The 26431-nt window shown below is 46.9% G+C and overlaps 5 protein-coding genes across 5 annotated transcripts; 2 read left to right on the forward strand and 3 right to left on the reverse strand.

Moving 5' to 3' along the window:
* Nucleotides 1-1232: 1232 nt before the first annotated feature.
* JR316_0010223 (uncharacterized protein) lies at nt 1233-3389 on the reverse strand (the record flags this gene model as incomplete). Its single annotated transcript, XM_047895896.1, has 1 exon — nt 1233-3389. One exon carries the CDS (start codon nt 3387-3389, stop codon nt 1233-1235), a length of 2157 nt encoding a protein of 718 aa, XP_047745615.1.
* A 3232-nt stretch (nt 3390-6621) lies between these two features.
* On the reverse strand, nt 6622-7547 carry JR316_0010224 (uncharacterized protein; the record flags this gene model as incomplete). The annotated part of the gene is made up of 2 exons (XM_047895897.1): nt 6622-6782; nt 7415-7547. 2 exons carry the CDS (start codon nt 7545-7547, stop codon nt 6622-6624), a joined length of 294 nt encoding a protein of 97 aa, XP_047745616.1.
* Nucleotides 7548-7946: 399 nt separating this feature from the next.
* JR316_0010225 (uncharacterized protein) lies at nt 7947-8898 on the reverse strand (the record flags this gene model as incomplete). The annotated part of the gene is made up of 4 exons (XM_047895898.1): nt 7947-8107; nt 8170-8286; nt 8600-8686; nt 8796-8898. The coding sequence occupies 4 exons, from the start codon at nt 8896-8898 to the stop codon at nt 7947-7949; spliced, it is 468 nt and encodes a 155-aa protein (XP_047745617.1).
* Nucleotides 8899-17687: 8789 nt separating this feature from the next.
* Nucleotides 17688-19636, forward strand: JR316_0010226 (Serine hydroxymethyltransferase 4; the record flags this gene model as incomplete). The annotated part of the gene is made up of 9 exons (XM_047895899.1): nt 17688-17714; nt 17783-17890; nt 17949-18149; nt 18223-18230; nt 18292-18382; nt 18455-18756; nt 18810-18939; nt 19001-19235; nt 19302-19636. 9 exons carry the CDS (start codon nt 17688-17690, stop codon nt 19634-19636), a joined length of 1437 nt encoding a protein of 478 aa, XP_047745618.1.
* A 2884-nt stretch (nt 19637-22520) lies between these two features.
* JR316_0010227 (uncharacterized protein) lies at nt 22521-26279 on the forward strand (the record flags this gene model as incomplete). The annotated part of the gene is made up of 11 exons (XM_047895900.1): nt 22521-22800; nt 23121-23146; nt 23256-23624; nt 23716-23875; nt 23958-24246; nt 24503-24509; nt 24553-24739; nt 24790-24978; nt 25034-25175; nt 25230-25879; nt 25948-26279. The coding sequence occupies 11 exons, from the start codon at nt 22521-22523 to the stop codon at nt 26277-26279; spliced, it is 2631 nt and encodes an 876-aa protein (XP_047745619.1).
* Nucleotides 26280-26431: the final 152 nt, after the last annotated feature.

Below are 26431 nucleotides of genomic sequence, written 5' to 3' on the forward strand. Positions count from 1 at the left end.
GGCAGATTCAGAAATAGAAGTAGATGCCCGACGAGCAGTGCCGCCAGTGCGTCTACTGCAGCACATCCGAGCTGCCTCTGGCATCCGAGTCTCGAGTCTCTCCTGCTTGACGCTCGACCGGTGACCGCATTCACCTCCACATTCACCTCACCCACCTCACCCACCTCACCCACTTCATCAGGGATCCCGCCCGCCCGCCGCGCCTCCCCTCCCCTGCTCTTCTCCTCTCCTCTCGCCTCCCAGGCTAGCTCCCACAGCTACAGCGCCAGCGCCAGCGCCGCGGAGAAGGAGACGGAGAAGTGAAGCACCATTTGCAGTTGCAGGGACAACAGCGTCAGCGTCAGCGTCGTGAAGAAGCGCCGTTTGTGCGATAGTGAGTAGTTAGTGACAGCGCCATACGCCACACGCCACACGCCATGGAGAAACGCCGTCCACGATCATACCAGTAGTAAGACACACTATATATTCGCGAACACTCTCGCTCTCAGAACCTGCACATCTCATAACATTCCTGAGTCCTGAGTCGGACCGGACGTTCGCTGCAAACTGCAAACTACAAACTGCAAAATACAAACTCATGTACTCAGCGATATCATCTGGATTCTGCCCGGCGATTGGCAATAATCGATAAACGCCAATATAAAGCATACATTTACTCTCGAGTCTCCACCATCGTTTCTATCTCTTACACGACATCCAGGTGATTTTGCACATATGATTCATGTAATGGTCCGTTTTGTTCTCGTTGGCTGACATCCTCCTCCTCCTCCTCCTCCACCCCTGTTGCTTCTGTTTTCACTTTCTCCACCGCCTTGACCCTTGCTGGCATATCACCCAATTTATTGATCAAAATTAACAGATCCTGAGTACTGCATGTCCTTTCTCACTACTCGCTACTAATACTATAGGGCCCTGGTGCACACTCTGCTTAGGGGGGAAGCTTGAGTCGTTTTATCCTGACAGTGAGAGTGACCTCTCTGTGACGGGGCGCGTTATTCACACGGGTCCCGGCACACTGTCGAAGCTCAAATGACTGGATAAAGTGGTCTATTCAAGCTCCGTCCTTCTACCTACTCTACCTACTGCTTATATACCTTACTGTAGTACATACGTCATAGATAGAATAATGAGAGAAATATCAAATACGAAACTTGTGGAAAGCGATAGAAAACTGTGTCGCTCCGGCACGTCCATGCCGGATATGCTCGGCATTCCCTATTAGGATGCCGCCGTCACATACGCCCTCCAGGCATTCCAAAGGAATGACTTATGTTGCCGCTTTCATGGGTGAACTCGATAGGGCAAGATTTCTGACACTCGATACCTTGTTTAACCAAAGAATCTGCATCAAAAAGGGATGTAGCAATTTTCTCCGGCTCGAGGTCAACATCTTCATCCTGAAGTTGGGCTGTCACGGTTTGTGCAAGTTGTGTCCACCCGCCCTCCAAATCTTCGGATACGAGGATTTGATTAACGTGTAATTCGCTCAGTTCGACATTAGTTCCTTGTGAGGCTGTAGTATCAATAGCAGAGTGGTCACTGTAACTGTAAATATCTGTGTTCAACCCTGTGTCTGCAATGTCACACATAGCCACTTCAACTTCCATGAAATATGATCCCAAACAACTGGCAGTCTGGTCTGTTGCTCCGTGGTGCTCATTCTCGCTATTACTATCGAGCGCACGGTCACGGTTGCTTACACTCGGTGACTCGTTATATGTAGACGAGATGTTTCGGCGAACATTCCTGCAGTGACGTCCGATATGCCCAGTTTTCCCGCATCTGTAGCATTTAATTTGGGCATTTCGGACATATCCGCTAGCTTTCACATTTGAATCCTGAGGTAAAGCTAACACCTTGTCTTCCTTGTCTTGATCTGAGTCATCATCTGTTCCCCCCGATGAAAGTTGACCATGATCACTGTCACTCGGCTCGTCGTCATTATTTACACCATAGTTGTTATCATGTGTCTTGTAGTCATATTTACCAGAAACATAGTATTGCTTATTGTATTTTATATATTGTCGTTGATTTCTTTCAATTTCATGCGCAACTTCATAGCGAGTAGCAATTCTAATGACTTCATCCCACGTGTTTTGCTCGTAGTCGAGTCCTTCCTTCCAAAGGGCGGATTGTAATTCAGGTTTCAATCCGTTCCACAAACGATCTACGCGTTGCGAAGGAGTAGACTTTCCCACAATGCGGAATAAAATCAATAATTCGGCAGCATACTCAGCCACAGTCATTGATCCTTGAGAAAACTTCTCGAGTTTCTTTCTTTGTTTCAGTCTGTAATCGGGTGGGAAGCAATAATTATAAAGTTCAGTAAAGAATCGTCGCCTGTCCCAGGAGTCTACACTTATGGACACCATTGTAGAGTAGAATTTGTATGCTTTTCCGGCGAGGTAATCAGCACATTTCACTACTTGATCCTGGGGAGGTAATGCAGCCTCTTTACAAAATCTGTCACACTGAGTAATGTATTTGTAAAATTTCATAAAGTCTGCATCGCCATGATACTTATCCGGGGCTGTAGGCGGTAACGGTTTGAATCTCGCGGGATTTATTATGTGTCCCTCGGTGTCCAACGGTCCCAGTGCTCGGGCGCTTAACTCGGCATGCTCCTTGCCGCTATTACCTTTCGGGTTGGCCAGAAGCTGTCCGAGTAAACTTTCCGCGGGTAACTGGTTGCTAGGCTTAATAGCCTCTGTCCGTCTAGCCTGCGTTTGTTGACGCGCCGCTTGCGTGATAAGATCTTCGACATCATGAGACATGGGAGTGGTGGATATACCACGTCTCTCAGTTTTCGGTTGAACTTCAATGGATTGATATCGTCTCGTGTATGCCTTCTTCATTTCAGTGAGTTTCCTTTCCATTTCCTGAATTTGTAAGTAATCATTATCAATTGTAATTTCCTGCGATTCTTCGCGACCGTGACTGTTATCGGAGTCCTCTGGTGCACGGGAAACCTCAAAAATGCTACCATTCATATTAATAGCATTCTCAATTCTACTTAACCTATCCATCAAGGATGTAATGAGTTCCTTAGTTTCAGTAACAACAGTCTGTGCATCATTCACAGAGCTTCTATAGACACTATTAATCTCAGTGTCTACCATATACCTATTCAAACTATTCAAGCTTAAGCTTCTACGAGCGCGCCTGGCTGCAGCGGCTGCGCTCCCGGTGTTGTTTGGATTATTCCCGCGGTGGTCATCCCGACCACGCGCGCCGCCTTCCTCCATTCCGGTAGGCAAGGCTTCCTGCTTGGGGTCGTCACCTCTCGAAGCAGGGGGATCCCAGTCAGACCCCGTGGTCGGCACGTCCCTGGCAGCCGCATGACTCCTCGGTGCTCGACCACTTCTCAATGTGGCTCCTCTGCTGGCCATGGTCTGAAACAATAACGAAGTTAACACAAAAATGAAGTCCGTCACAACGTACCTGGTATCCTCGGGTGATCAAGCCGAAGGGGAACGCAAAGGTCGATGTCGGCGACGGCGGTGGAGAGTAAGAGAGTAAAGTAGTACGATGGGAATAGACGTAAAGTCAAAAATATGTGACGGGGCGCGTTATTCACACGGGTCCCGGCACACTGTCGAAGCTCAAATGACTGGATAAAGTGGTCTATTCAAGCTCCGTCCTTCTACCTACTCTACCTACTGCTTATATACCTTACTGTAGTACATACGTCATAGATAGAATAATGAGAGAAATATCAAATACGAAACTTGTGGAAAGCGATAGAAAACTGTGTCGCTCCGGCACGTCCATGCCGGATATGCTCGGCATTCCCTATTAGGATGCCGCCGTCACACTCTCCCGACCTCTCCCGACCTCTTTGACCAACCCACGCCACTAAAATTCTTCCTCATGAACTTGAAAAAATCATCGAAATTCTTGTTCTTGTTCTTGTTCCTCCGCATAACCAATTGGCAATTGAAATATATCAATAGGAAGAACTCGGGATTCACCTGTCCATCTTGACTTCGACGGCGGCCCTGGTATATTATCCAGACTCCATCTGGTCCAGGCTCTATCTCTGAGTGTAGTAACAATCTTCCAGATCGATACGACGAATCCGGATATGATAATTGCTTGTAGTAGGAATAAGATCATGGATGTGTTGGAACTTGAAACGGATGGTAAACCCATGGTATTCAAGGCAATCGATGGACGCCTTTTATACGTTGACTATAATAGATATGGCACAAGAGGGGAATTGGCGGTGTTATGTGGGACTTGTATCTCATGTCCCATCGTGCCTCTATACATAGCTCAGCAAGCCGATATATACAGCTCTGGTTGAACTTCCAGAGGAGGGAAGGAAGGTTTCATTTTCTAAATCTTTTCACTTTGCGATGATGTTTTCACCAAAAGTGTTATACTCTAATAAAAATCTCCGGATAGTGATGACTATGATGAGGTTTGCTTAGCGGATACATGGCCGGTTCTCGCCTTGTTTACAATCCTAACCCATGTTCTGTCAATTCTTCGAAAAGCCGGCTCTGCGACGTAATCGAGACTCCGCAGTAATAGCTAGGCGCCAGAAAGAAACGTGATACTCAGGGTCATTTACCAATTTTGTTTCTCTGGCAGCCTGCGCCCACAGGCGAGTGATACGCGCAGTTTTGACGCCTAATGTTGCGATGATCAGAGATAGTCATGATAGAGGCGAAAGGCATATACAAGCAAAGAAGCCCACGAGGTTGAGTCTGATGATGATGTAGACCACAGCGATCGACCAACTGGTTCCCTCCCCTGATTTCAAGGCCATTCCACTTTTACAGAATGCTACGATATTCACTTGACGCCGGGACATTTGTTAAAGACAGTTGATAGATACTGATACCAGGCTGAGAGGACCTACTGAGGTTTATTATGACACACAGTGTACTGTCCATGTACTCTTTACCCGCCAGAGTCCTCTTAGGCCCGAATTTATACTCTTTCACGTTATTTTGAGTTCTAATACTGTCAGATACTGATATCAGACGGGCGGAATCCTGTTACTTGAGATCCATAAACTCACAGAACCACAAGAATTAGTAGAGCAATAATCGAAAACGAGGAAGAGGCGATGTAGAGATTTGGCCCAAGGTGTCCATGATCTGACATATCCGCTTTCATACCCTACATCATTCAATACTGAAAGCAATCTTACACATAACCGCGGTGCTGCAAGCCATGGAACCAATGTGGGCCCCAGTAGCGATCCCTGTCACGCATAAGCATTGGAAAGACTCTCGAAATGGCGCTGGACAGAAATGGAGTCACACTGATTGACTTACAGCAGTACATTGCTCGATCCTGCAGGAAGTCTCTCACACCTACTATTCCACTGGTGGATCGGAACGCATCAGCAATTATTTCCGTTTTAGGACATTGTGTAGCTTCTTACAGATTCATTTTCTTCTCATTCACTGCCACTGCGGGCATTGGCTTCAATAACTACTGAGTATATTTTGAATAAATGATATTCTGAGTAATTTTATTTTTCAACATGTACTCAAGATATAACCCCTAGTAATTGTAGAAAAAATTTTCAGCCTTTGTTCAACATGTACAGAGGGATAAATATTGAATTTATGCAACTGAACAAAGGTTGAATATTGTTTGAACTAACATCTACTATACTTGGTATACTATTTTTTACCAAAAATATGTTCGACCAAAACGTACACATGTTCTTTTGTAATATAAAGAGCCCTTTCAAATCTGCCCTTTCTACCAATACTAGTGCTAATTAGTGATCATGAGTAAGACAAGGTGGTTAAGCTCATTTGTGGAGCTTATTATATATTGTGACCTGGCCGGTACGTATGCATGTACATGTGTGGGTGTGTGTGGTTGAAGTTGGTGTTATAAGGTGGTGGCGGAGGGCGTGACGGGTTATTGAGCCCATGGCCAGTCATGTTGAGGTGTATGGCGGGCAGAGATAGGCGGTTCATTGTGGCGGATTGGTTTACCAGATTTAGATTACTATAATACGCAGTTGATGGCTAGAAATATCCAAAAATATAAATAATCAACTTTGTTGGTCTCTCAACATGTATTCAAGCTTTAATCAGGACCAAAATTTCTTGTTTAGGATGCTGAATACATTTTGAAAAAAAATTAAGTAAATGTTAAATATTTTCAAACTTTAACGAGCCGCAATACATTTTGAATAATTATTGAAAATAACGAACTACATTTCAACATTTAATCATGTGGTTATTGAAGCCAATGCCCGCAGTGTGCGAGGGATGCAGCATTTTTGTTCTTGGTCATCTACTTGGGGTATTCTAGCTGGTGTGGGGGGAAGGGGAAACAATGTGATTGATGAATAATTACAACCGCAGGATATTTATACAGTCATAATCTACACACTGGTAACAATAATAGCACTTTAGCATTGACATCCTCAGCAAACCGTATCTAATGGCATGGTCCGAGTAAACACAAGAACAAATGCTAAGTAATCATGTACACGAGTCCCAATCACACCCTGAGAAATAATATATTCCCACGCCTTCCAGGAAGCGGGAAGATGCCATTACACGTCGAACGACGGTTAATAGAGGCGTACACTACTAACAGTTACCAAAGAATACAGTCCAGAGTTCCTAGCCATAAACAAGCTTAGACAGGGAGCTGAACTTGCCTGTTGGCTTTACGATAAATCCGGGACTCCGCAGTCGTAGCCAAGTGCCAGGAAGGAACACGATGTTCCGGGTCGTTCACCATCTCCGTTCCTCTGGCAGCCTGTGCAGAGAGGCGGGTGATACGGGCTGCTTTGAAACCTAAAATTTTGCTGATTGAAGATATGCGTAGAGGAGGAGGTTAGAGGGGACATACAAGCAATAAGACCAGCGAAATGAAGTCCAAATATCATCCAAACTAAACTCGACCACTGGCTAGGCTTTACACATGAAAGAAATAGTAGACAGTTTACTGTTGACGGAAACCGTCGCTCAGAAGCTTGGCAAGAATAAAATACCATGGAGAACCTACTGAAATTGTACATGACACACATTCCTGCGTTTGTGTAGTGTTTACCCGCTAGAGTCCGTTTAGGTCCGACCTCAGATTTCGATACATTGTTTTGAGCTCGGATGCTGATGATTATATGAGCAAAATAATATCATTTGAGCAAGTCGGAGAACTCACAGCAATGCAAGAAATATAATACTGACGGACGAGTACGAGCAAGAAAAAGAGTAGACGATAGTAGGAGTTTGATTCTTATCTAAAATACCCATTCTCATGAAGTATAATAACATTGCGATACTGAAAGGAAGTCTTACAGAGAGCAAAAATACTGCCACCTATAGAGCCAAGCTGGAAAATAATGCCCAACCCTATCATTCACATGAAATGGAATTTGGTTAAACAAATAACATTGGCAAGCTACAAAAGCATTTTGATGCCTCACAGTAGTATGTTGTACGGTCGTTCAGGAAGTCTCTCACACTTGTTCCACTGGTGGAAGGTCCTGGTTGTGCTGCTTCCAGACCCACTTCTTTCTCATTTGTGATTAAAGGCTCATCGGTCTTGTTCTCTGCCATCTCTCTGGGATATTCTAGCTGGTGGAGGAAGGGAAAACAATGCAGTTGATGGATCATGTCTTTCCTCATTGCAGGATATTTATGAAGCCCCCAGGGTCAGCTGCAGCTTTCATCATCCTAGTATCCCTCTACTTGTATTATTTTTAATGCAGTGTGGGAAAAAGTCTGAACTGAGCATATTTCGGCCATGCTGCATCAACTTAAAATCGCAATCTATAGATACTTTCTCAAGTCGGCATACCGGCTGCTTGCTTTCGACTGTCTGTGGAGTTATTGTAATCGATAGTATCATCCATTCTCCGCGCACACCGTATCTAATGCTCGGCCCAAGTTTATACGAAAGGCTATGCTATGAACCTTCCAGAGCAGCCTCAGGCAAATTAGCGCCTAGTAACCTCCTCAAGCCAATTGTAATTGTCTGTTCTTTCTGCGACGGCAAGACTGTGACTCTTCCAGGGTAGCCAAGTGCCACGCGGGAACAAGGTGGTTAGGATCATGCACGCGATTGGTTCCGCGAACCTGGATCGCAGAGATACGGATGATGCGTGCAGTGGCCATGCCTAAATAATGGGCCGGTTAACTCACCAACTTGCGAGGAACAAGCTAAGGAATAGATACGCACAGGAGACTGCAGCGACAGCCAAGAATCCGATTTCCAGAGGAATGATGATGCCTTGCACAGGGCCATTGAACGCGAAGAGTTTGACCGAAGAAATGATCAGCAAGAAGATGCAGTTCACTGATTTTATTAGTTAGAGTAAAACATTTAGAAATGGGGTTCATTACCGCTGTTAATGGATGCACAGAAAGTGGCGCAAATGTAATGTGTTATAGCAGTAGTGGGGGTGTCCCCGTCCTTATTCTTTTGACTAGAGGATTTGGAATTTCTGAGAAAGTAATTAGCATGCTGGCTAACGTCTGGGAAATAAATACAAACAGTGATTTGACAATGGTCAACGCCCACAATGAGAACCATCCAGACATAAACTCTTTATACAGAACTGGATTCACGCATCAGAAGGCGAGGAGTCCTGTTGGCACAACGCACTTACCCTTTATCTCGTCGCGGTATACTAGGCTAAGCCCAAATACAATGCACGCCAGCGCCAGGTGAAAGAACTGAGCAATAAATGCGATACCTATGACGATTCTGAGAATATTGATAATAAAGAAAGCTGTCTATGTGCTCACGGGTGTAGGTAGATCTGTGCGACAATGGATCTGACAGTCTGCTGAATCCACAAGCACCTGAATCCGAGTCGCCGATCTGAACTTCAGAGTCTTTCTTTGCTGTGATTTCATTGTTCTCGCTCAGAAGCGGAGTCTCTTGTGCTACGATATTGTTGTCCATTGAGGATTCGACACTGTGGTTCTTATGTTGGGTAAAAGTGAAGGACGTGGCTCAGTGATGGGTTTTGAGAACCTGAGGCTGTACTGAACTGAGCCATGAATACAAACATTCCACGATCCACCAGTTCCGGCCGAAATAATGCGTTGAACAGATAAGTTAGTTAGCCAGTTAAAAGTCCTCACTTACCTCTCTCGTCTCTTCTATGGCGACGGTCCTGTGAGATCGCGTTGCGTTTTATGGTCGGCACCAATCAGCTTCATTTTGAAATTATTTTCGGGTCATGCGGCATGTCTCGGAGTATGAATAGCGCAGATATGTTTAAACTCCGAATGGCCGGTAAATTAAAGCCGAAGCCTTGGCCGGGTTTTGGCAAATCCACGGAGTTATATACTCCATATTCAGTACTCAGATTCAAATGGACTTATCGTGTATGTCCTCATCGTCGTGCGCAGGGAAGATCAGATTGAACAGTCACATTTGTACAGTACAGAAGCTATACTAGGAACCTTCTAGAGCGCCCCCCCCCCCCTCCTCCCCCGAGTCAGGCAAGCCTTGAGATTGGCACCTCCTGCCACTCTCAAACCAATTGTACTTGTCCGTCAGTCCTACGACAGAACGATTGCGACTCCTCCAGAGTAGCCAAGTGCCATGCCGGGACAAAATGGTTAGGATCGTGGACGAGCTCGGTCCCGCAAGCCTGCGTGGCAGAGAGGCGGATGATGCGGGCTACCGCCATGCCTAGATAGTGGGCAGAGTGACGAGTCAAAATAATATTACTACTGCTGCAACAGACAGACTGGGGCGTAAATATTAAATACGTACATGAGATTGCAGCGACAACCATGAACCCGATGCTCAGGGGAGTGACGATGCCACGCACGGGGTCATCGAACACCAAGGGGTTGTCGGAGTGCATGATCGTTAGTATGAGGTAGGTGCAGCGTGCTGATATTTTAGTGGTAAGTGTATAATAAATTGCTGAAGGACAGGCGTTCCTTACCGGTGTTGATGATTGCGCAGATATTGGCGCAGGTGTAATGAGTTATAGCAGTAGCTTTCGGCTTTGTACCAGAGCCAGAGCCAGAGGACGCGGAGAAACTAGGAAAGCAGTTATCAATTATCAGTTATCATTACTGTTAGCTGGGTTCTGGGGGGAATGGATACGAAACATGAACGATGAAATGATCATCAACAGTAACCACGAGTAGATCATCCCAGTCCATAGGTATATGTGCTGAGCTATATTGAACGACAATCAGTAATGAAAGTAGCTCAGTACGATAGATACAAACTGTATATTTAGTAGATACCTAATGAAAGTAGCTACGTTAAGAGTAAGTAAGTGAATCAAATGTAAGTAAGATAGCTGGCACACACCTCAGTACGATAGATACGAACTGAGGTGGTGCCATTTCGTCGAAAGGAATATAAGTGAAATGGCTTGAATGTAACAAGTAACTAAATATGAATGTAACGAAAAATGGTCCATAGTCCAGACCGCCGTCACGAGGACGCGCCGGTCAGTTTGCTATTCCAACACTCCCCCTCAAACTGCGGCGCGTAAACCCATCGCGTTTGCAAAGTGCTTCGCTTTCGCGCTCGGAAGAGCCTTTGTGAGAGTGTCGGCGGTTTGATCGTCCGTGGGGCAGTAAATAAGTTTAATGGAGCCGGAGTCGATGATATAACGAATAAAATGGTAACGAATGTCGATATGCTTCGTGCGTGCGTGATATTGTCCTCCGTGAGCGAGAGCGATGGCCGATTGATTGTCGCCGTAGAGTGTGGTGGGGTGTACTACCTTGATATCGAGTGCGCTAAAAATATCGTTGACGAGGCTGCGTAACCACATGGCTTCCTTTGAGGCGTGGGTAGCGGCCACGTATTCGGCCTCGGCTGTCGACAGGGTGACCAACTCCTGCTTTTTTCGACGACCACGACACAGCTCCTCCATCCACCACGAACACGTACCCTGAAATCGCCCTCCTGTGGTCTTGCGACGCCCCATCTGCGTCCACGAAACCCACCATGTCCCTCTTCTCACCGCCATACGTCAACGCCAAGTCTCGGGTGCCCTTGAGGTACCGAAAAATCTTCTTCACCGCCTCCCAGTGAATCCACGCCGGATTGTCGACAAATTGCGCCACGGTGTTCGTTGCGAACGTGATGTCGGGTCGCGTTCCCATTGACGCGTACATGAGCGAGCCCACTGCTTCACGATAAGGTACGTTTTTCATCCGTGCGATGTCTGCGAGAGCGGTCGGACATTGTGACCTGGCAAGTGGCTGACACGGGTCCATGGGAATTGCACTCGGTTTCAGGTCGTCGAAGTTGAAGCGCGTCAAGATGGTGTCAATATACGCGTCCTGGGAGATGGAGACGGTTTTATTGGCGGTGTCGCGAGTGATTTTGAAGCCAAGGAGCCATTTGCATTCACCAAGGTCCGTAATCTTGTGTTTCTTGTTGATTTCGACCTTAAACTGCGCAATTAGTGGCGTTGAACTCCCCGTTACCAGGCAATCGTCGACGTGTACCCCCACGATGACGATTTCGCTGTCCACCACCTTCACGAACACACCCGGATCCGCCTCCAACACCCTAAACCCCAACTCCCCCATCGCCTTTTTCAGCGCCTCGTACCAATTCCTCGCACCCTGCTTCAACCCGTAGAGTGCCTTGTGAAGGCGATACACGTAGCGACGTGAGTCCGTTGCAAATCCGCGTGGCTGCTCGAGGTAAATGACCTCGTCTTCATCCAGGTTCGAGTTCAGGAACGCGCTATCAAAGTCGATGCTTTCGAGTGGCCATCCGTTGCGGTTAGCGAGTGCGATCAGGTATCGGAAGGTGGGCAGGCGTGCAACGGGTGCGAAGGTCTCGGTGTAGTCCACGCCATGGATTTGGGTAAATCCGCGTGCGACGAGACGAGCCTTGTACTTGTCAATCTCGCCTGCGGCATTCTTCTTGATGCGTAGGACCCATTTGCTGCCGACGACGTTAGCGTTTGGTGGGCGTTCAACCATCTTCCATGTCCCGTTCGCCTCGAGTGATGCAAGCTCGGCTTTGATCGCGGCCTCCCATTTCGGCCAGTCAGATCGCCTTCTTGCTTCATCGTACGTCGGGTTCAACCCCTCGGCTGCATCCATTGCAGTCGCCATTGCAAAATCCATCGCCTCAACAATGTCCCATGCGTCCGCCAACAACCCTTCATCACCCACACCCTCAACACCAGCCTCGCCTTCCTTATTCTTCTCAGAAACCTCTGGGACAACCTGGAGACCGCGCGGGAACTGGCTTGCTGCAGGTAAGTTGCTAGCTTTTGCAACTCCCTGCCGAATGTCTCTGATGTACGTGCTCTCCTTTCGCAGCCGTGTACTTCGACGTAGCTCGGGTTCTGCTGTAGCGGGAGTGTCGGTGTCGGGTTTGGGGATATTTGGGGACACGTGGCGCTTGGAATCGTCCTCGTGCTCACTGTCTGACTCCCCCTCAAGCGGTGCGTGTTCCAATACAATCTCGTCCGGGATAAATCTGATGCTTCGTTCGACTATCACAGATCTTTTCTCTGCGTAGTACACACGGTGCCCGTGACTTTCCTCGTCGAACCCGACCCACTTCCCTGGCTTCGCTCGGCCATCAAGCTTCGAACCACTGGTGTCGTGCACCCACACATCACAGCCCCATGGAGGAATGTTGGAGATATCCGGCTTCTCGCCTGTCAAGACCTCATACGGAGTCGACTCGCCAAGCGCCTTTGTTGAAGTGCGATTCTTCAAATAAACCGCATGGTGCAAGGCCTCACCCCACAAGAATTTCGGTAGGCCGCTATCGTGTCGCATGGCACGCACTTTGTCGAGGAGGGTACGATTGAGGCGTTCCGCAACGCCGTTGTATTCGGGGGTGTCGTGTACGGTGAGTCTTCGAGTGGTGCCGGCTGCCTTAAGATGGGCTGAGAATTCATTACTCAGATATTCTCCTCCTCGATCGCTGTGGAGCTTCTTGATGGGGGCGTCAAACTGGGTCTTCAGCCAAGCCTCGAACTCACAGTAGTGCTCAAAGACTTCATCCTTGGTGCGCATCAGGTAAATCTTCGTGTACCGAGTGTAGTCATCTGTGAAGCTGACAAAGTAAGACTTATGGCTAATAGTCTCCACAGGCGCATCACCCCACACATCCGAATGGATTTCCTGGCCAAGTTCCGTGGCCTGCTCCTCCACCCGCTCTCTTGCTATTGGCTTGCGATGGGCCTTCCCCCACTCGCACGATGGGCAAAACGACGGCTTGCTGTCCTCGTCAAGCTTGACTCCAGTCACCAGGCCCTTCTTGACGAGCTTCCGCACTGCGTCATGGCTGATGTGCCCCATCCGGCGGTGCAATTCATCAATGGTCAACACCTCGACAACGCGCCCAGCGTATCCTGCCACCTCTGGACGTGCTGTGAACACACGGTAAAGTCCGTTCTGCACCTCAATCTTCCCCAGCATCTCACGCGATCTGTTGTAGATCCGACAGAGTGCTCCTGAAAACACGATGGTGCCGCCCGCCTGTGCAATTCGGCTGATGGAGACCAGGGTAACCCCCATCTTTGGGGCATAAAGGACATCACGGAGCAACTGCTTTGTTGCGGGCCCGTCACCGTTAGGTATGTCAACGTACATATCTCCCTTGCCAGTCGCAAAGAACTGACGCTTATCGGCAGCTGTGATAGGCTTCGGGTCGGTCTCGACAAAATTAACGAAGCGATGTCGGTGTCCGGACATGTGGCGTGTAGCACCCGAGTCATACAAATCCATATCGACAAGGGTCTGCTTTTGGGTAAGGGTGGCAGAGGTGAATGTGCTGTGAGCTTCATCTGTAGCAGTGAGGGACAGGACTGCTCGAGAGGTAGGTGCGTAAATTTCCTCCCATTCATCATCAGAGTCATCAGAGTCTGACACAGATTGCAGACCCGGAATCTCTTCATCACTGTCCTCATCACCGGAGTCACTAACTGACTGGAGGGCTGGCATGCCATCCAAGTCAGCATCGGAGATGGGATCATACTCGGAGCAGCTGGAAATGAGCTCGAGAATATCGGCGTCGGAGAGGGAGAATTCGGATGAGGAAGAACAGGTGAGTTCCTCAGACAAAGCATCGAATTCATCATCTGACGTGGTCATGGCCATCCAACCTTCCTCGTCCCCATCATTCTTTGCACTAGCCGCTGTCTCCTTCCCCTTCCCCTTGTCGCCTCCGCCTCCACTGCTCTCCTTGCCCTTTCCCTTGGGCTTCGAGCCACTCGGGCCTTGCCCTGCCCTACCACCACCCTCCGCCCAGCACTCGGACTTGAAGTGCCCACGCTTCTTGCAGTTGTGGCACTCAACATTCTTCTTCCACCCACCCTTCCTCCCACATGAACCTCCCGCGTCTCCATGAAAGGCCGAGTTTTCTTCTCGCCTGCTGGTACCCTTCTGGCCCAGCGCACGACGGTCGTACTCTTCGGTCACCGTGTGCATCAACTCATCAGCGGATAAAGTCGTGCCGATGACGCTTGACGTGGCGTTTACGGCTGATATGTAGGGGTCGTAGGAAGATGGGAGAGATCCCATGATGATCGCGTAAAAGTCGTCATCCGTTGGCGGCTGTCCCATGGCTGCCAAATCTTCGCGCATCAAGCGCAACTTGTTGAAATGTGCTCGCACATCTCCACGCTCGGGGCAGTGTTCCTGCTGTAGCCGGCGTCGCAAATCCACGGAGACCATCCATGATTTGTTCTCGAAGTCTCTTGTGAGAGCATCCCAAATATCGAAGGCAGATCCCTTGCCTTGAATCTTCATAAAATGTGAGTCCGAAATCGTTGCCGCAATCTGTTGCTTAACGATTGCCTCTCCTTGGTTCCAGGCCTTCAGCTCCTTTCGCCATTCCGCATCAAGAACTGCCTGCTCGTTAGTGAGCGGCTGATTTGGGACACAAGTGATGGGGTCTGGCGGAGCTACTGCGGTGCCGTCGACGTGCTCGAGTTTGCCACTCGCGTCAATGGACCATAAGAAGCGTTGCTTATAGATCACCCAGTTCTTGCCCGCCTCGTCGAGCTTGGGGATCTTCATGAAGTCATCGCTTAGTTTAGAAATAGAAGACATGGTTGACAGTAATAAGTGGAGAGTTTTGCTGAGGGTAAATAGGTCACTGGTTGGTTGAGTAGAATGAATGCTGGATTGATTCAGTGTCTCTCGGGGCCCATAACCTAATGAAAGTAGCTCAGTACAATAGATACGAACTGTATATTTAGTAGATACCTAATGAAAGTAGCTACGTTAAGAGTAAGTAAGTGAATCAAATGTAAGTAAGATAGCTGGCACACACCTCAGTACGATAGATACGAACTGAGGTGGTGCCATTTCGTCGAAAGGAATATAAGTGAAATGGCTTGAATGTAACAAGTAACTAAATATGAATGTAACGAAAAATGGTCCATAGTCCAGACCGCCGTCACGAGGACGCGCCGGTCAGTTTGCTATTCCAACAATCAGGACGCAGGAAGGAGTTGTGTGCGCTCGATCCATGGACTAACCCAGCGAGTTCTTGTCGTATGCTAGGCTGAGTGCACATATGATACAAGCGAGAATAAAATGGCAGAACTGGGCAATATACGCGATCCCTACAACGATACTAAATCACCTTTCCTTTGACAAAGCGGACTATCTGCTCACAGGCGTAGGTAGACTTGTGGGACAAGATGTCCAACAGGCTAAGGGATCCGAGTTTGCAGCTGCCCGCACTGGCACCTGAATCGACTTTCTCTGCTGCAATACTAGTATTATCGCTCATATCATTCATGTCGCCCGGAAACGGAGTCCGAGTCTCCTGTGAGACGCTCTTTGTGTCCATGAAGCTAGTTATTCTGTCCTGCGCTTGTTGTTGTTGTTGTTGTGATGGTGGTGGTGGTGTGTAAAGAAGGAAGGACGTGGTTCAATGATGAGTATTGTTATGGCTGTGAATTTGCTATACGGTGCTATTTTTGCAGTCTGTTCCAGCTGACACATTGAAGCCCCCTCACCGGACTGTCAGGATCAGGCGGAGATTCAAATAGTTGCAATTTAAAAAGTCGTGAATACTACTGGTACACCTTACACTCTCTGTACACCTCAATCTTCACACACACATCTCAAACGGTTGAAAAACAGGAGATGCAGATGCCACATTGGTGGTTCGTGACGGTGTAGGTGGAGGGCATCTGGGCATCTGGAAGACCAGGAAACTGGTTTTGAAGGCTGTAATTTTGCATACGTGTACAGGCATTGGAAGCTGGGGCAGGGATGTGTGTTGATATTTATGTTGATATCGCATGTATGTAGAAGGAATGGAAATTGGCATTTGATGCCGTGTTAACTGGATAAACGGCTAAAGATCATCAAACTAAGCACCCTTCCAAGCAACATTTTCATGATAATTTTGCATATTCGTATACCTATGTACAGTAAACACTTTAATCTACTTTAAAGCGTAAAAATTTTTTGGAAAAGAAACAGAGTCTTGAGTCGAGAAACGGGAATTTAAATCTCTACATCACTTTTGAATCCCTCGGATGATCACATCAGTAGAAACTAGCAGTGCACCCGTGCTTTGCATGCAAATACGGGACAATTTATCATGTTATTTCCCCAGTGTTGCAATATTTTAAGGCCCTTCAGGCCCAATTAAAGTGTTTTTCAGCCTCTATTACAACGTTTTTAGTTTCGGAGCCTCCAAAATAAAATCCATCTACGTATCTACGTATTTTTAGACCAATAGGTAGACTACATTATTAAAACCAGTGGGGCACATCTGGGGTCTAGGGAGGATCATATGGGGGTCCATGTACACATTTGTGCACTTGTATGCGGGCCAGGATATGTGAATGACATGTACTACGAGTCCTGAACTTGAAGCTTCTGAGTCCCATACTCAAACCGCGCGGTATTACCAGCAAAAATGAACTCAATCGAAACATAGCCGATTAGCGCCGGCTAAAAAGGCGCAACGGGATGTTGCAGGTCCCCTCTGAGAGAGGATTCGTAAAATTTGAGAGGTGTTTGTGTAATTTTCCCTTGACGTTGCATTGAAATTCACGTTCAGTGCGCATCCTTGAGACGCCCTTGATACTGTGCAACTTGAAGCTTGAAGCTTCAAAGAAAAGACTCTTCGGACTAAAACCGCCACACCATGCTGCCCCTCGGTTCATTCAGGCGCGGCACCGCTTTCTCTTCATATATAAACAGCAAAATCAAGCAGAACCGGGTTCTTCAAAGTTGAAGAGCCATATTCAGTGTTACCTTGAGGTCAAAGTTTCCATTCAAACTTACTCATCAGGGACCCAGAATGGGGTCTATCGTGCAGATCTTTGTTCCCCCAAGCCCTTCCGAGTCTCAGCAAAGTTCTTGCCAAGTGATGTCATATGAGCAATATATGAGGGTCAATATCACCAAGTCTAGCTAACGTGTCAATGCCCTGCCTACTGCTAGACACACTTACCTTCTCGGCCGATAGATTGTATTTAGAACGCAAGAGTCGTCGTCGGTTGGCAGATATTCGGCAGAAAGGTGTGTCGAGGTGGGTTAACTTTTTTACAACTTTTTTCAAAAAAAGGCGGACAGGGGTTTGTTTGTCGGATAATAGCGGCCGATCATCAAGCCATGCGATCGATGTGATTTCGGTTGCTTCCGACACATACAGACGCAAATTTTGGCTCTTCTTGAGAGGCAATGGCGATGTTGCGATTACTTGCAAGACCACTCACCCGTACTTCCATCTCACCACCGCTCCATCGTTTTTCGAGGACAATGGCCACTGCAAATACCCCAGACTTCGTGCGTATCTGTGTCGACATCTATACACCCCCCTCTCTCAGTGATGCTGATGTGCTGTCCAACAATAGAACAAGGTCCTCTACCAGCCTTTGGCGGAGATCGACCCCGAGGTCAAGAACATCATCGACAAGGAGACATGGAGACAGTTTACCGGTCTTGAGCTCATCGCTTCGGAGGTGCGTCTCTGGTTGTCTTCAATGCGTTTATCACCCTCCTAATCCTGGAATGCTGTAGAACTTGACCAGTCAGGCCACCATGGAGGCCAACGGTTCCATCTTGACCAACAAGTACTCGGAGGGTCTCCCAAATGCCCGTTACTATGGTGGTAACGAGTACATCGATGAACTCGAGGTGCTTTGCCGCAAACGTGCTCTCCAGGCTTTCAACCTCGACCCCGCAAAGTGGGGCGTCAACGTTCAGCCTTACTCGGGTAGCGTACGTAGCTCACTCTCTATAGTGGACTCTTCTACTCACGAACAACACCTATCTTGTGATTCATATTCTACAGACTGCCAAGTGGGTATTATTCCTGCGGAACGGATCTCCGTTCTTGAAGCTGACCATCGTTCCTTTTCAGCTTCGCTGCTCTCACCGCTCTAATTCAACCCAACGACCGCCTCATGGGTCTCGGCCTTCCAGATGGCGGACATCTCACCCACGGATACTATGTACGTGTCCTCCTACCCTTCCTTGAGGCCTTTACGAAAGAAAATTAACGATATATCACGTGCATTACTTAGACCGCGAAGAAGAAGATGACCGCTTCGTCCATCTACTTCCAGTCTCTTCCTTACGCCATCACCCCCCAATCCAACCTTATTGACTATGCTGGACTCGCTGCCCAGGCAAAGATCTTCAAGCCCAGACTTATTATCTGCGGTGCCTCTGCTTACCCCCGTGACTGGGACTACGCTGAGCTGAAGAAGACGGCAACCAAGGAGGGTGCATGGCTCATGGCTGATATCGCCCACACCAGCGGTCTCATTGCTGCTCAGGAGCTCAACAACCCCTTCGAATACTGCGATGTTGTCACTACCACTACGTGCGCTCTTTATTTCCATTTTGCGCATCGAGATATTAATAGTTCGCGATCAGCCACAAGACTCTTCGCGGTCCCCGTGCCGGTTTGATTTTCTTCAGGAAAGACCTCGAGAATGCTGCTGACCTCGAGAAGCGCGTCAACGATGCTGTCTTCCCTGCTTGCCAGGGTGGACCCCACAACAACGTGCGCATAATTTTTTCTTGATTATTTCCTTGTATTGAACATGAGCCTCTCTTATTAATAGACCATCGCTGCCATCGCCACCGCTCTCCTCCAAGTCTCGAAGCCCGAGTGGAAACTCTATGCCAAGCAGGTCATCTCCAACGCTCGCACACTCGCCGCTGCTCTCGTGTCCCACGGCTACAGACTCCAAACTGACGGTACCGACAACCACCTCGTCCTCTGGGATCTTCGCCCCATTGGTCTTACCGGCAGCAAAGTCGAGAAGGTCTGCGATCTCATGGGCATCACCATCAACAGTACGTCTTTATCGCTCTTTCTCACTTGTAATCAAAAAACAACCTCTTATATTTCCATTTTTTCAGAGAACGCTGTTTCCGGCGACGCGTCCGCCCAGGTCCCCGGTGGAATCCGTCTCGGCACATCCGCGCTCACCTCGCGCAACATGAAAGAGGAGGACATCAAAGTCGTCGCCGAGTTCCTGCACCGCGCTGTGCAGCTCTCGCTCCTGCTCCAGAAGGAGGCCGGCTCGAAGCTGCTCAAGGACTTTGTCCGCGTCGCGACTGTGCCCCAGGAGGGCCTCGAGGGGTACAAGCAGGTGAAGCAACTCAGGGAGGAGGTCATCGCGTTCGCTAGCAAGTGGCCGCTTCCTGGTGTCGACGTCACGACGCTCACTAAGCCCGAGGGCCTGCATGAGTAAAAAAAAACATGCAACAATCGGTGCCTTTATACCCGTTGTCCATTTAGCCCTCGACTTTCCGGTTCTCTTCTATCCCATCGGTCCTGGTCCAGGTCATGGTTCTGGTTTATTTTTGTTTCCCCCTCAAAAGAAGATTCAACGATCAACTCTTCACTGACTGACTTGTAGATTCTATCATTGTCTTTACAATTAGAAGATGCAACACCCCGTTTATAGACGGACTTCAACATTGTCCGGCCCCCCCACCCATTGCTTATATCTTTCCTCTTTGTATTTCTAGTTGACGCATACCACGAATCTTACTTGACATCTATAAAAAAAAAGCATAATGTATATATTTCATGGCTATGACTCCGTTGTTATTGAGTGTGCATGTGGTTCTGAAGGTGAGCGTAGGAATTTCGTATTTGTTTTTGGGCTGTTTTCGCTACTTTCAATGTTCCATGGCAAACCTGTGTGAAGGAGCTTTTCGAGTTGTTCGACGCGTGAAAGCCGCACAAATGCCAATGGCGCTATATATTGTAATTTATAAATTATAATAGGGCAGGAGCTTATGCATAATATGAAGAGGGTCATGTCTCATGATGAGTTAAGAAATCGTACCGATGTGAATGGAATACTATCGCTTTCCCCTTCAATCAGTCGGTAGATTTGGGATACTGATTGCTGGTTGCTGAGCGCTGAGTACGAGTGTTCATGTTCTTCCTGTGCCGGAGGCACCCCTGACCTGGCCCATGTCATCAGGTGTTTTTCTGCGGAAAAGCGAGTGGCCCAAATGGAGAAGAACAACGTCCGCGTGCGGAGACACAACCGATGGAACTTTCAAGCCTTTTGTATCGGTGTAGGTTTGAGATAAAGTAAAACGCCGTATATGTGCCTGTCCGTCTTTCTTTTGGTTCTTCAAGTCATTAACGAGCTCTTTCCGATGAGCGTGGGAAAGAGATGGAAATTCCCGAACGTCCAGTCTGACTTGAGAAAGATTTTGTCGACTCAGTAGTTTTGGTGAGCTAGAAACTTCATCTCTTGCGCGCTATACGATCTACTTCTCACGTTCAAGCTGTATATCATAGTTTCAGTGTTAGAACTTGACTGAAAGAAAGTAAGACCTTCATGCGGAAATCAAGTAGATCTGCCGTTTCCATGTTGCATTTTACCTGACCCATGTGGAGGAGTATTCATTCTCCGGGGGGAAAATTGACAAAGAAAAAAGTCAGATAATGGGTGTCATTATGTCCAGAGCTGCTTATTTCTGCTGTGAGGTTGTCTCGTGTGGAAACTGACACGGGGTTATCCCTTTGTCCTATTGGCACCATTCGCACTTTGAAGTAATTACTAATAAACGGTCACCCTGGCCGTGTAAAAATAGCACACGCATGTTTCTAATCGCCGTAATATATGATAATATCAGGCCTTACAGTCATTTTTATTGATAATACCGTTGTATTGTAGTGCCAATTGTCATCAATAAACGACTGTTACTACTGTCCATTGACAAGCAGCCCATGTCTTTGGCGACTCTGCAGGTCTGCACACAGAAGCAGCGTCGATTGTCAATCAGCTCCTGATGGACAATTTATTAGCCCTACACAAGGAAGAAGCATTCGTTCAAATTGTCCATCACCTCCTGATGGACAATTTGATAATGACCTCCTTAGGGTACCTTGTTTGGAAAAAAGGGTGTGGCATTTCCTGGACTTGTCCATCATCGCACAAGTATACGTGGTTTGTATAGGACTTACTATATGCAGTATGATTTCTTGTTGTCAATCAATTTTCTTCATAACGCCAGGTATTGCCATTGTCAATCATCTTGTGGGTATTAAAATGTTTTTCCATGATTCATTATACGCAACGTTCTGCACCTTTGTCGATCAATTCTTGGTGAGGCTCAGTTTGTTTCATTATTCAACGCGCAACATCAATTTGTCAATCACACCAGTGGCGTGTAATGGCCCGTCATCCCTTTCTTTCTCCTGGCCTATTGTCCATCATTGGTCATATCGGTGCCTAAATTTGTGCCTCGTTTGTCCATATAGGTTGTAGAACTATAGTAATCTTGTACATCACCCTACAGCACATTTTTGGCGCATGCCCCCGTCCATTCAATTGTCGATCAGGCTCAGTGCTATATATACCTTTTACCTGTCAATTATTTAGCGCCATGCAAAGCTGCAAGCGCTATTGTCAATCACAACGGATTTATGCCACGCGGCCAGCTTGAACGCTACTTGTATCATTTGTCAATCACACGCTATTTATAGAGAGCCCATCCTCGGATACATGACCTGATTTCTATAAAGGCCCACAGTTGAGGTTAAGGGATGCCTTCATCATCATGAATCTTCGTTCAAGCACCAGTATGTTTTTTATTTGTTTGCTCTCTCCAAGCGCATCCTAACAAATGCGGTATTGAATCTATAGGGAGGCTGAATGCTACACCAATTGGCCTTTTGATACCGCCTTTTCCAGATGATGGCGTCCTTTACTTAAGCCACAGGCAAATAGAGTATGTATTTGCTGAATCCTTCCTGACAGTTATCTATCTCTCATATGTACGACTAGACAAATTGCTTTGATATGTATTCAAGAACAAATCCGGACTGGTCAGCTTAAAATCCACGATAAATTAGATTTGAAAAGCCCAGATGTTGATGAGGGCCCCCGGCCAGAAGCTGCAAATAGAACGTAGATTTGATTAGTAATTGGCAATTGGCCACTACCATAATGGACCAATCAACGTTTTTGAACCCTTCTGAAATGTCCATCAGCGAGATAAAGCTTTCGTAACCAAGACAATCAACCTACCTTCATTCTATCTAAAGTTCATACCCACATATTTTGTTACTTTCCCTCCCCAGGATCCATCCTTCAGAGTTTCGAAGCCATGGGACGACAACGCAAGCAGAAGAATTTTCAAGTCGATGAATACGAATCGCCAGACGAGAAACTTGCCAAAGAGGCATTGAAAGGAGACGTACATACAGACTATCTAGGGAAAAAACAGCAAACAGTTCGTCTTTCTCTGCCTGTTGGAGTTGATCCCAAACCTTTCCCTCCATTGATGTCCAACGACTCCCCAACACCAACCCTTGATTGGGTGTTGCAAAATGAAACTCCATTTCGTGTGTTTGATGGTGATATTGAAATACAAGAAATGGAGGATTGTGAGCTGGAGGCTTTGGGGATAATTAAATACTTTCGACGCACAGAAATCCCGTCCGAGCAATCAGACATAATTGAAAATCCTCAAAAAAAAAGGAAAACCCATTCGGTGAAGTGGATCTTACTTATTTACATCAGCTTTGTCTCTGATATTCCCCATGATGTGTTCTAACTTCTAGACACATCCGATTCATTTCTGGACCCCACACATTGACTCCTATGTTGACGAGCTGCTACGATTAGAAGCACCCGCTGGACCCATGGACCAATGCAGCAACACATCATGCACTGCTTTATTAGATTGTGCTTTATTTCGTTGTAGGGATTGCTGGGGCGGAGCTCTGCTATGTGCGGATTGTATAGTATCATTGCATAAGCAGAATCCGCTCCACAGAATAGAGGTTTTTCTATCTACAATTCCACAGTTATCTGGTCGCTTACCCATTATTTATCTCAGCATTGGACCGGTACATACTTCAGAAAAATATCTTCAAAATCACTGGGTCTCCGCATCCAACTTGGCCATGCCGACGGTATTTGCGAGGTCCCCATCCCTGCGTTCAATGATAGCTTTGTCATAATATCAGTGAATGGGATCCACGAAGTGGCTCTGGACTACTGTGGATGTACTATGGCACAATCTAGACCCACTCAACTGCTCCGTTCACGTCTATTCCCCTCTACAGTCAGCGACCCTAAAACTGCTGCGACCTTTGAAGTTCTCGAATACTTTCAGTTGCTTTCATTCAATACAAAGTCTTCTGGTTTTGAATTTTATCAAACTTTATCAAGGTTGACGGATAACACGGGAACAAAACCACCTCCAGTAAGAACTTCGTACTAACATTTATTTTCCAATGGCGCTAATGCTTAAGCTTTTGAGGATTGTTATCCTGTCTTTATGCGCATCGTAAGAGAATGGAGACATGTTAGGTTGCTTAAGCGCATGGGGCGCGGCCATGCAGAATCGGGCGTTGAAGGGACAAAAGAGGGAGAATGTGCTGTTTTGTGCCCCGCGTGCCCTCATCCGGGTATCAATATTCCGGAAAACTGGCAAGAGCGCCCAGAATCTGAGCAGTGAGAGTTTTATTGCTTTTGTCTATCACTGTCTTAAATTTACACTCTTATAGATGGATTTATTCACTATTTATTGGAATAGATGCAAATTTTCGACTCAAGAGAATGAATGTATCAAATGACGATCGAGATCCCCCTTTAAACCATGGCTATGCTTACATGGTTGAAAGTAGGAAGTTCAGAGAATACTTGGACACTTACGACTCAAAAATTCCCGATGAGAAAAGTAATTGCAATAATCATGACGCTATCAAATCTGCAAGCATTCGAGGTGGAAAAGGAACAGCCGCCAGTGGGTTAGGCACTATTGAATGCAGTCGACACGATATGAAGCGTCCAGTATCCGTTGGAGACCTTCAAAAGGGCGAAAGGTATGTATTTGATAAACTGTAAAAGTTATCCATCAATCTCTTACCATCTTATCAAATTGTCCATCATTCTTGCTCGTAATCACCAATTACGGAACATTGAGATATGTTAATATGGATTACTTTTTTCTGTCAAGCATCGCATTCATACTTCTCCATCGCTTGGTGGTATCTTATGACATTGCTTGCCAGTGGTGGTGTAATCTGATGAAACGGTGTTTAGTATATCCTCCAAACTCACTTTCAACTTTGAATCTAGACATTGTGTACTTGGTACCAAAATTTCACCTTCCAGCGCATATCCCAAAGTGTCAAACCTCTTTCTCATTCAATTTCACTCCTGGAGTTGGGCGCACTGATGGCGAGTCTCCTGAACGTGGTTGGTCATCAGCAAATGGAATTGCCAGTAGCACAAAGGAAATGGGGCCAGGATCTCGGAACGATACCCTGGATGACCATTTCGGGGATTATAACTGGCGCAAAATCATTGGAATGGGTAGGAAACTTACTATTGCTTTTTGACATATCTCATGCTTCAATTTACAGCCAACACATTTGTACGCAAGGCCAAAGAGGCCATTACCGCTCGGGAGGAGCACGTAGAGGCTTTCATTGAATTTGATGCTGCCTTACCGGTAGAAGTCACTACGGAGTGGACACGGCTATGTCAAGCATGGGAAAAGGATTCTAGCCAAATAAACCCATATGTCATTCCAAAAGGAAAGGGAAAAGGCGGTGAGTAATCGAAAAAGGGTACTAGAATTCCCTGATATTCAACTCCGATTGATAGCCACTGTAACTGAAAGGGATGTGCGACTAAAGCTTGCCGCTGAGGATGCAGCCTCCCTGGCTAGGGGAGACGCCATACAAGTGCACGATGATATTAGTCCAAGCCTTCTTATATATCAGGGACTCCAATTTGAGGAACTTCAGTATGTTCTGGTTACCTGTTACAAACCTCAGCCACTTACTAATTTATCTACAAGGCACCGTATTACACATGATAGCTCCAAACTCGGACTTCACGCTACCAGTTTACAACAGTCAAGGATATTGGAACGGTCCAACTCCCTCCGACGTCGCATAGATGCCTGGATATCCATCCAGCATTTATACATGCCTGTCGTAGCTTCGATCCGCTCGCGTGATGATGCGGGAGCTACAGAACCAGTTGCTGTGCAGGATATAAAGCTTTTCCTCCCCTCATTCAACACTGTTACTCTCCAATGTTCACACTTGTTGCTAAAATGCGAGTGGGAGTATCGAAATGCACAAGCCGAAGAAACTCTAACATCACTCCGGGCACTTCTGTTGCTGCGGTCGCATATGTACAAGTCAAAACACCAACATTCTCGTGGCCAACGCATGCAAACTCGAAGTCAAAAGCTACTATCAGATGTCCAAGATAAAATTAATTATTTGGTGAAGACATATAGGAGGATACATACAGCATTAGAAAACCTGTCTCCAAGTCTCATTGAAACCTCGTGGCGCACTGTGTATCGCCCTCTTCTTGACGAAGACGTGGCTGGTCTGACATCATTGGACGATTCTGGTAGCGAAGGCAGGAAGCAATTGTCATGGATTTGGAAAGTCCAAGGAACTGGCGCTGACGCCGATGCATGCACCCAAGCAGGTAAGCAGACCATCCGCAAGAGTACTATAACTTAATTTTGCCGTTTCTTATTTCAGCTTTACGTGTAGAGTGGTGTAAGTCGCGTGCGAGGGCTCATCGTTGGCAAGAGGAGTGCATTTTGCTTGCTGAAGAAATGCGCCGGGTTATAGGCTATTTTGAATGGAAGAAAAATCAGTGGAAAAATTGCGTGGCAGCAGTCCAAGCACAGTACAGTGCCGATTCAGAGTCCGTAATACCAATGCAGCAGGAACTTTGCAACGGAAAAGTTGCTTACGCACATCGACAACAAGCAATTTGTGGAGATATCATGCTACGTTGCCAGAATGAATGGCAGGGTCTTTCACACTTGCTAACACATATGGAAGGGCGGAATGCATGGGTTATGGTAGAATGTCATTAACGTGTGTAGTCTCTTTTCAATAATCAAAAATTCTACCATAATTAAGAGTTCAGTTTGCGGGGCTAAAAGCTTTTGATAAATTCTGTCCTTCTTGGTATGTACGATTTTCAAGGCCCAAGTCAATTTATTTTTCAAGTTAGAGACAGACGACA

Source organism: Psilocybe cubensis, chromosome 9 (genome assembly GCF_017499595.1).
Source record: "Psilocybe cubensis strain MGC-MH-2018 chromosome 9, whole genome shotgun sequence".
NCBI lineage: Eukaryota > Fungi > Basidiomycota > Agaricomycetes > Agaricales > Agrocybaceae > Psilocybe > Psilocybe cubensis.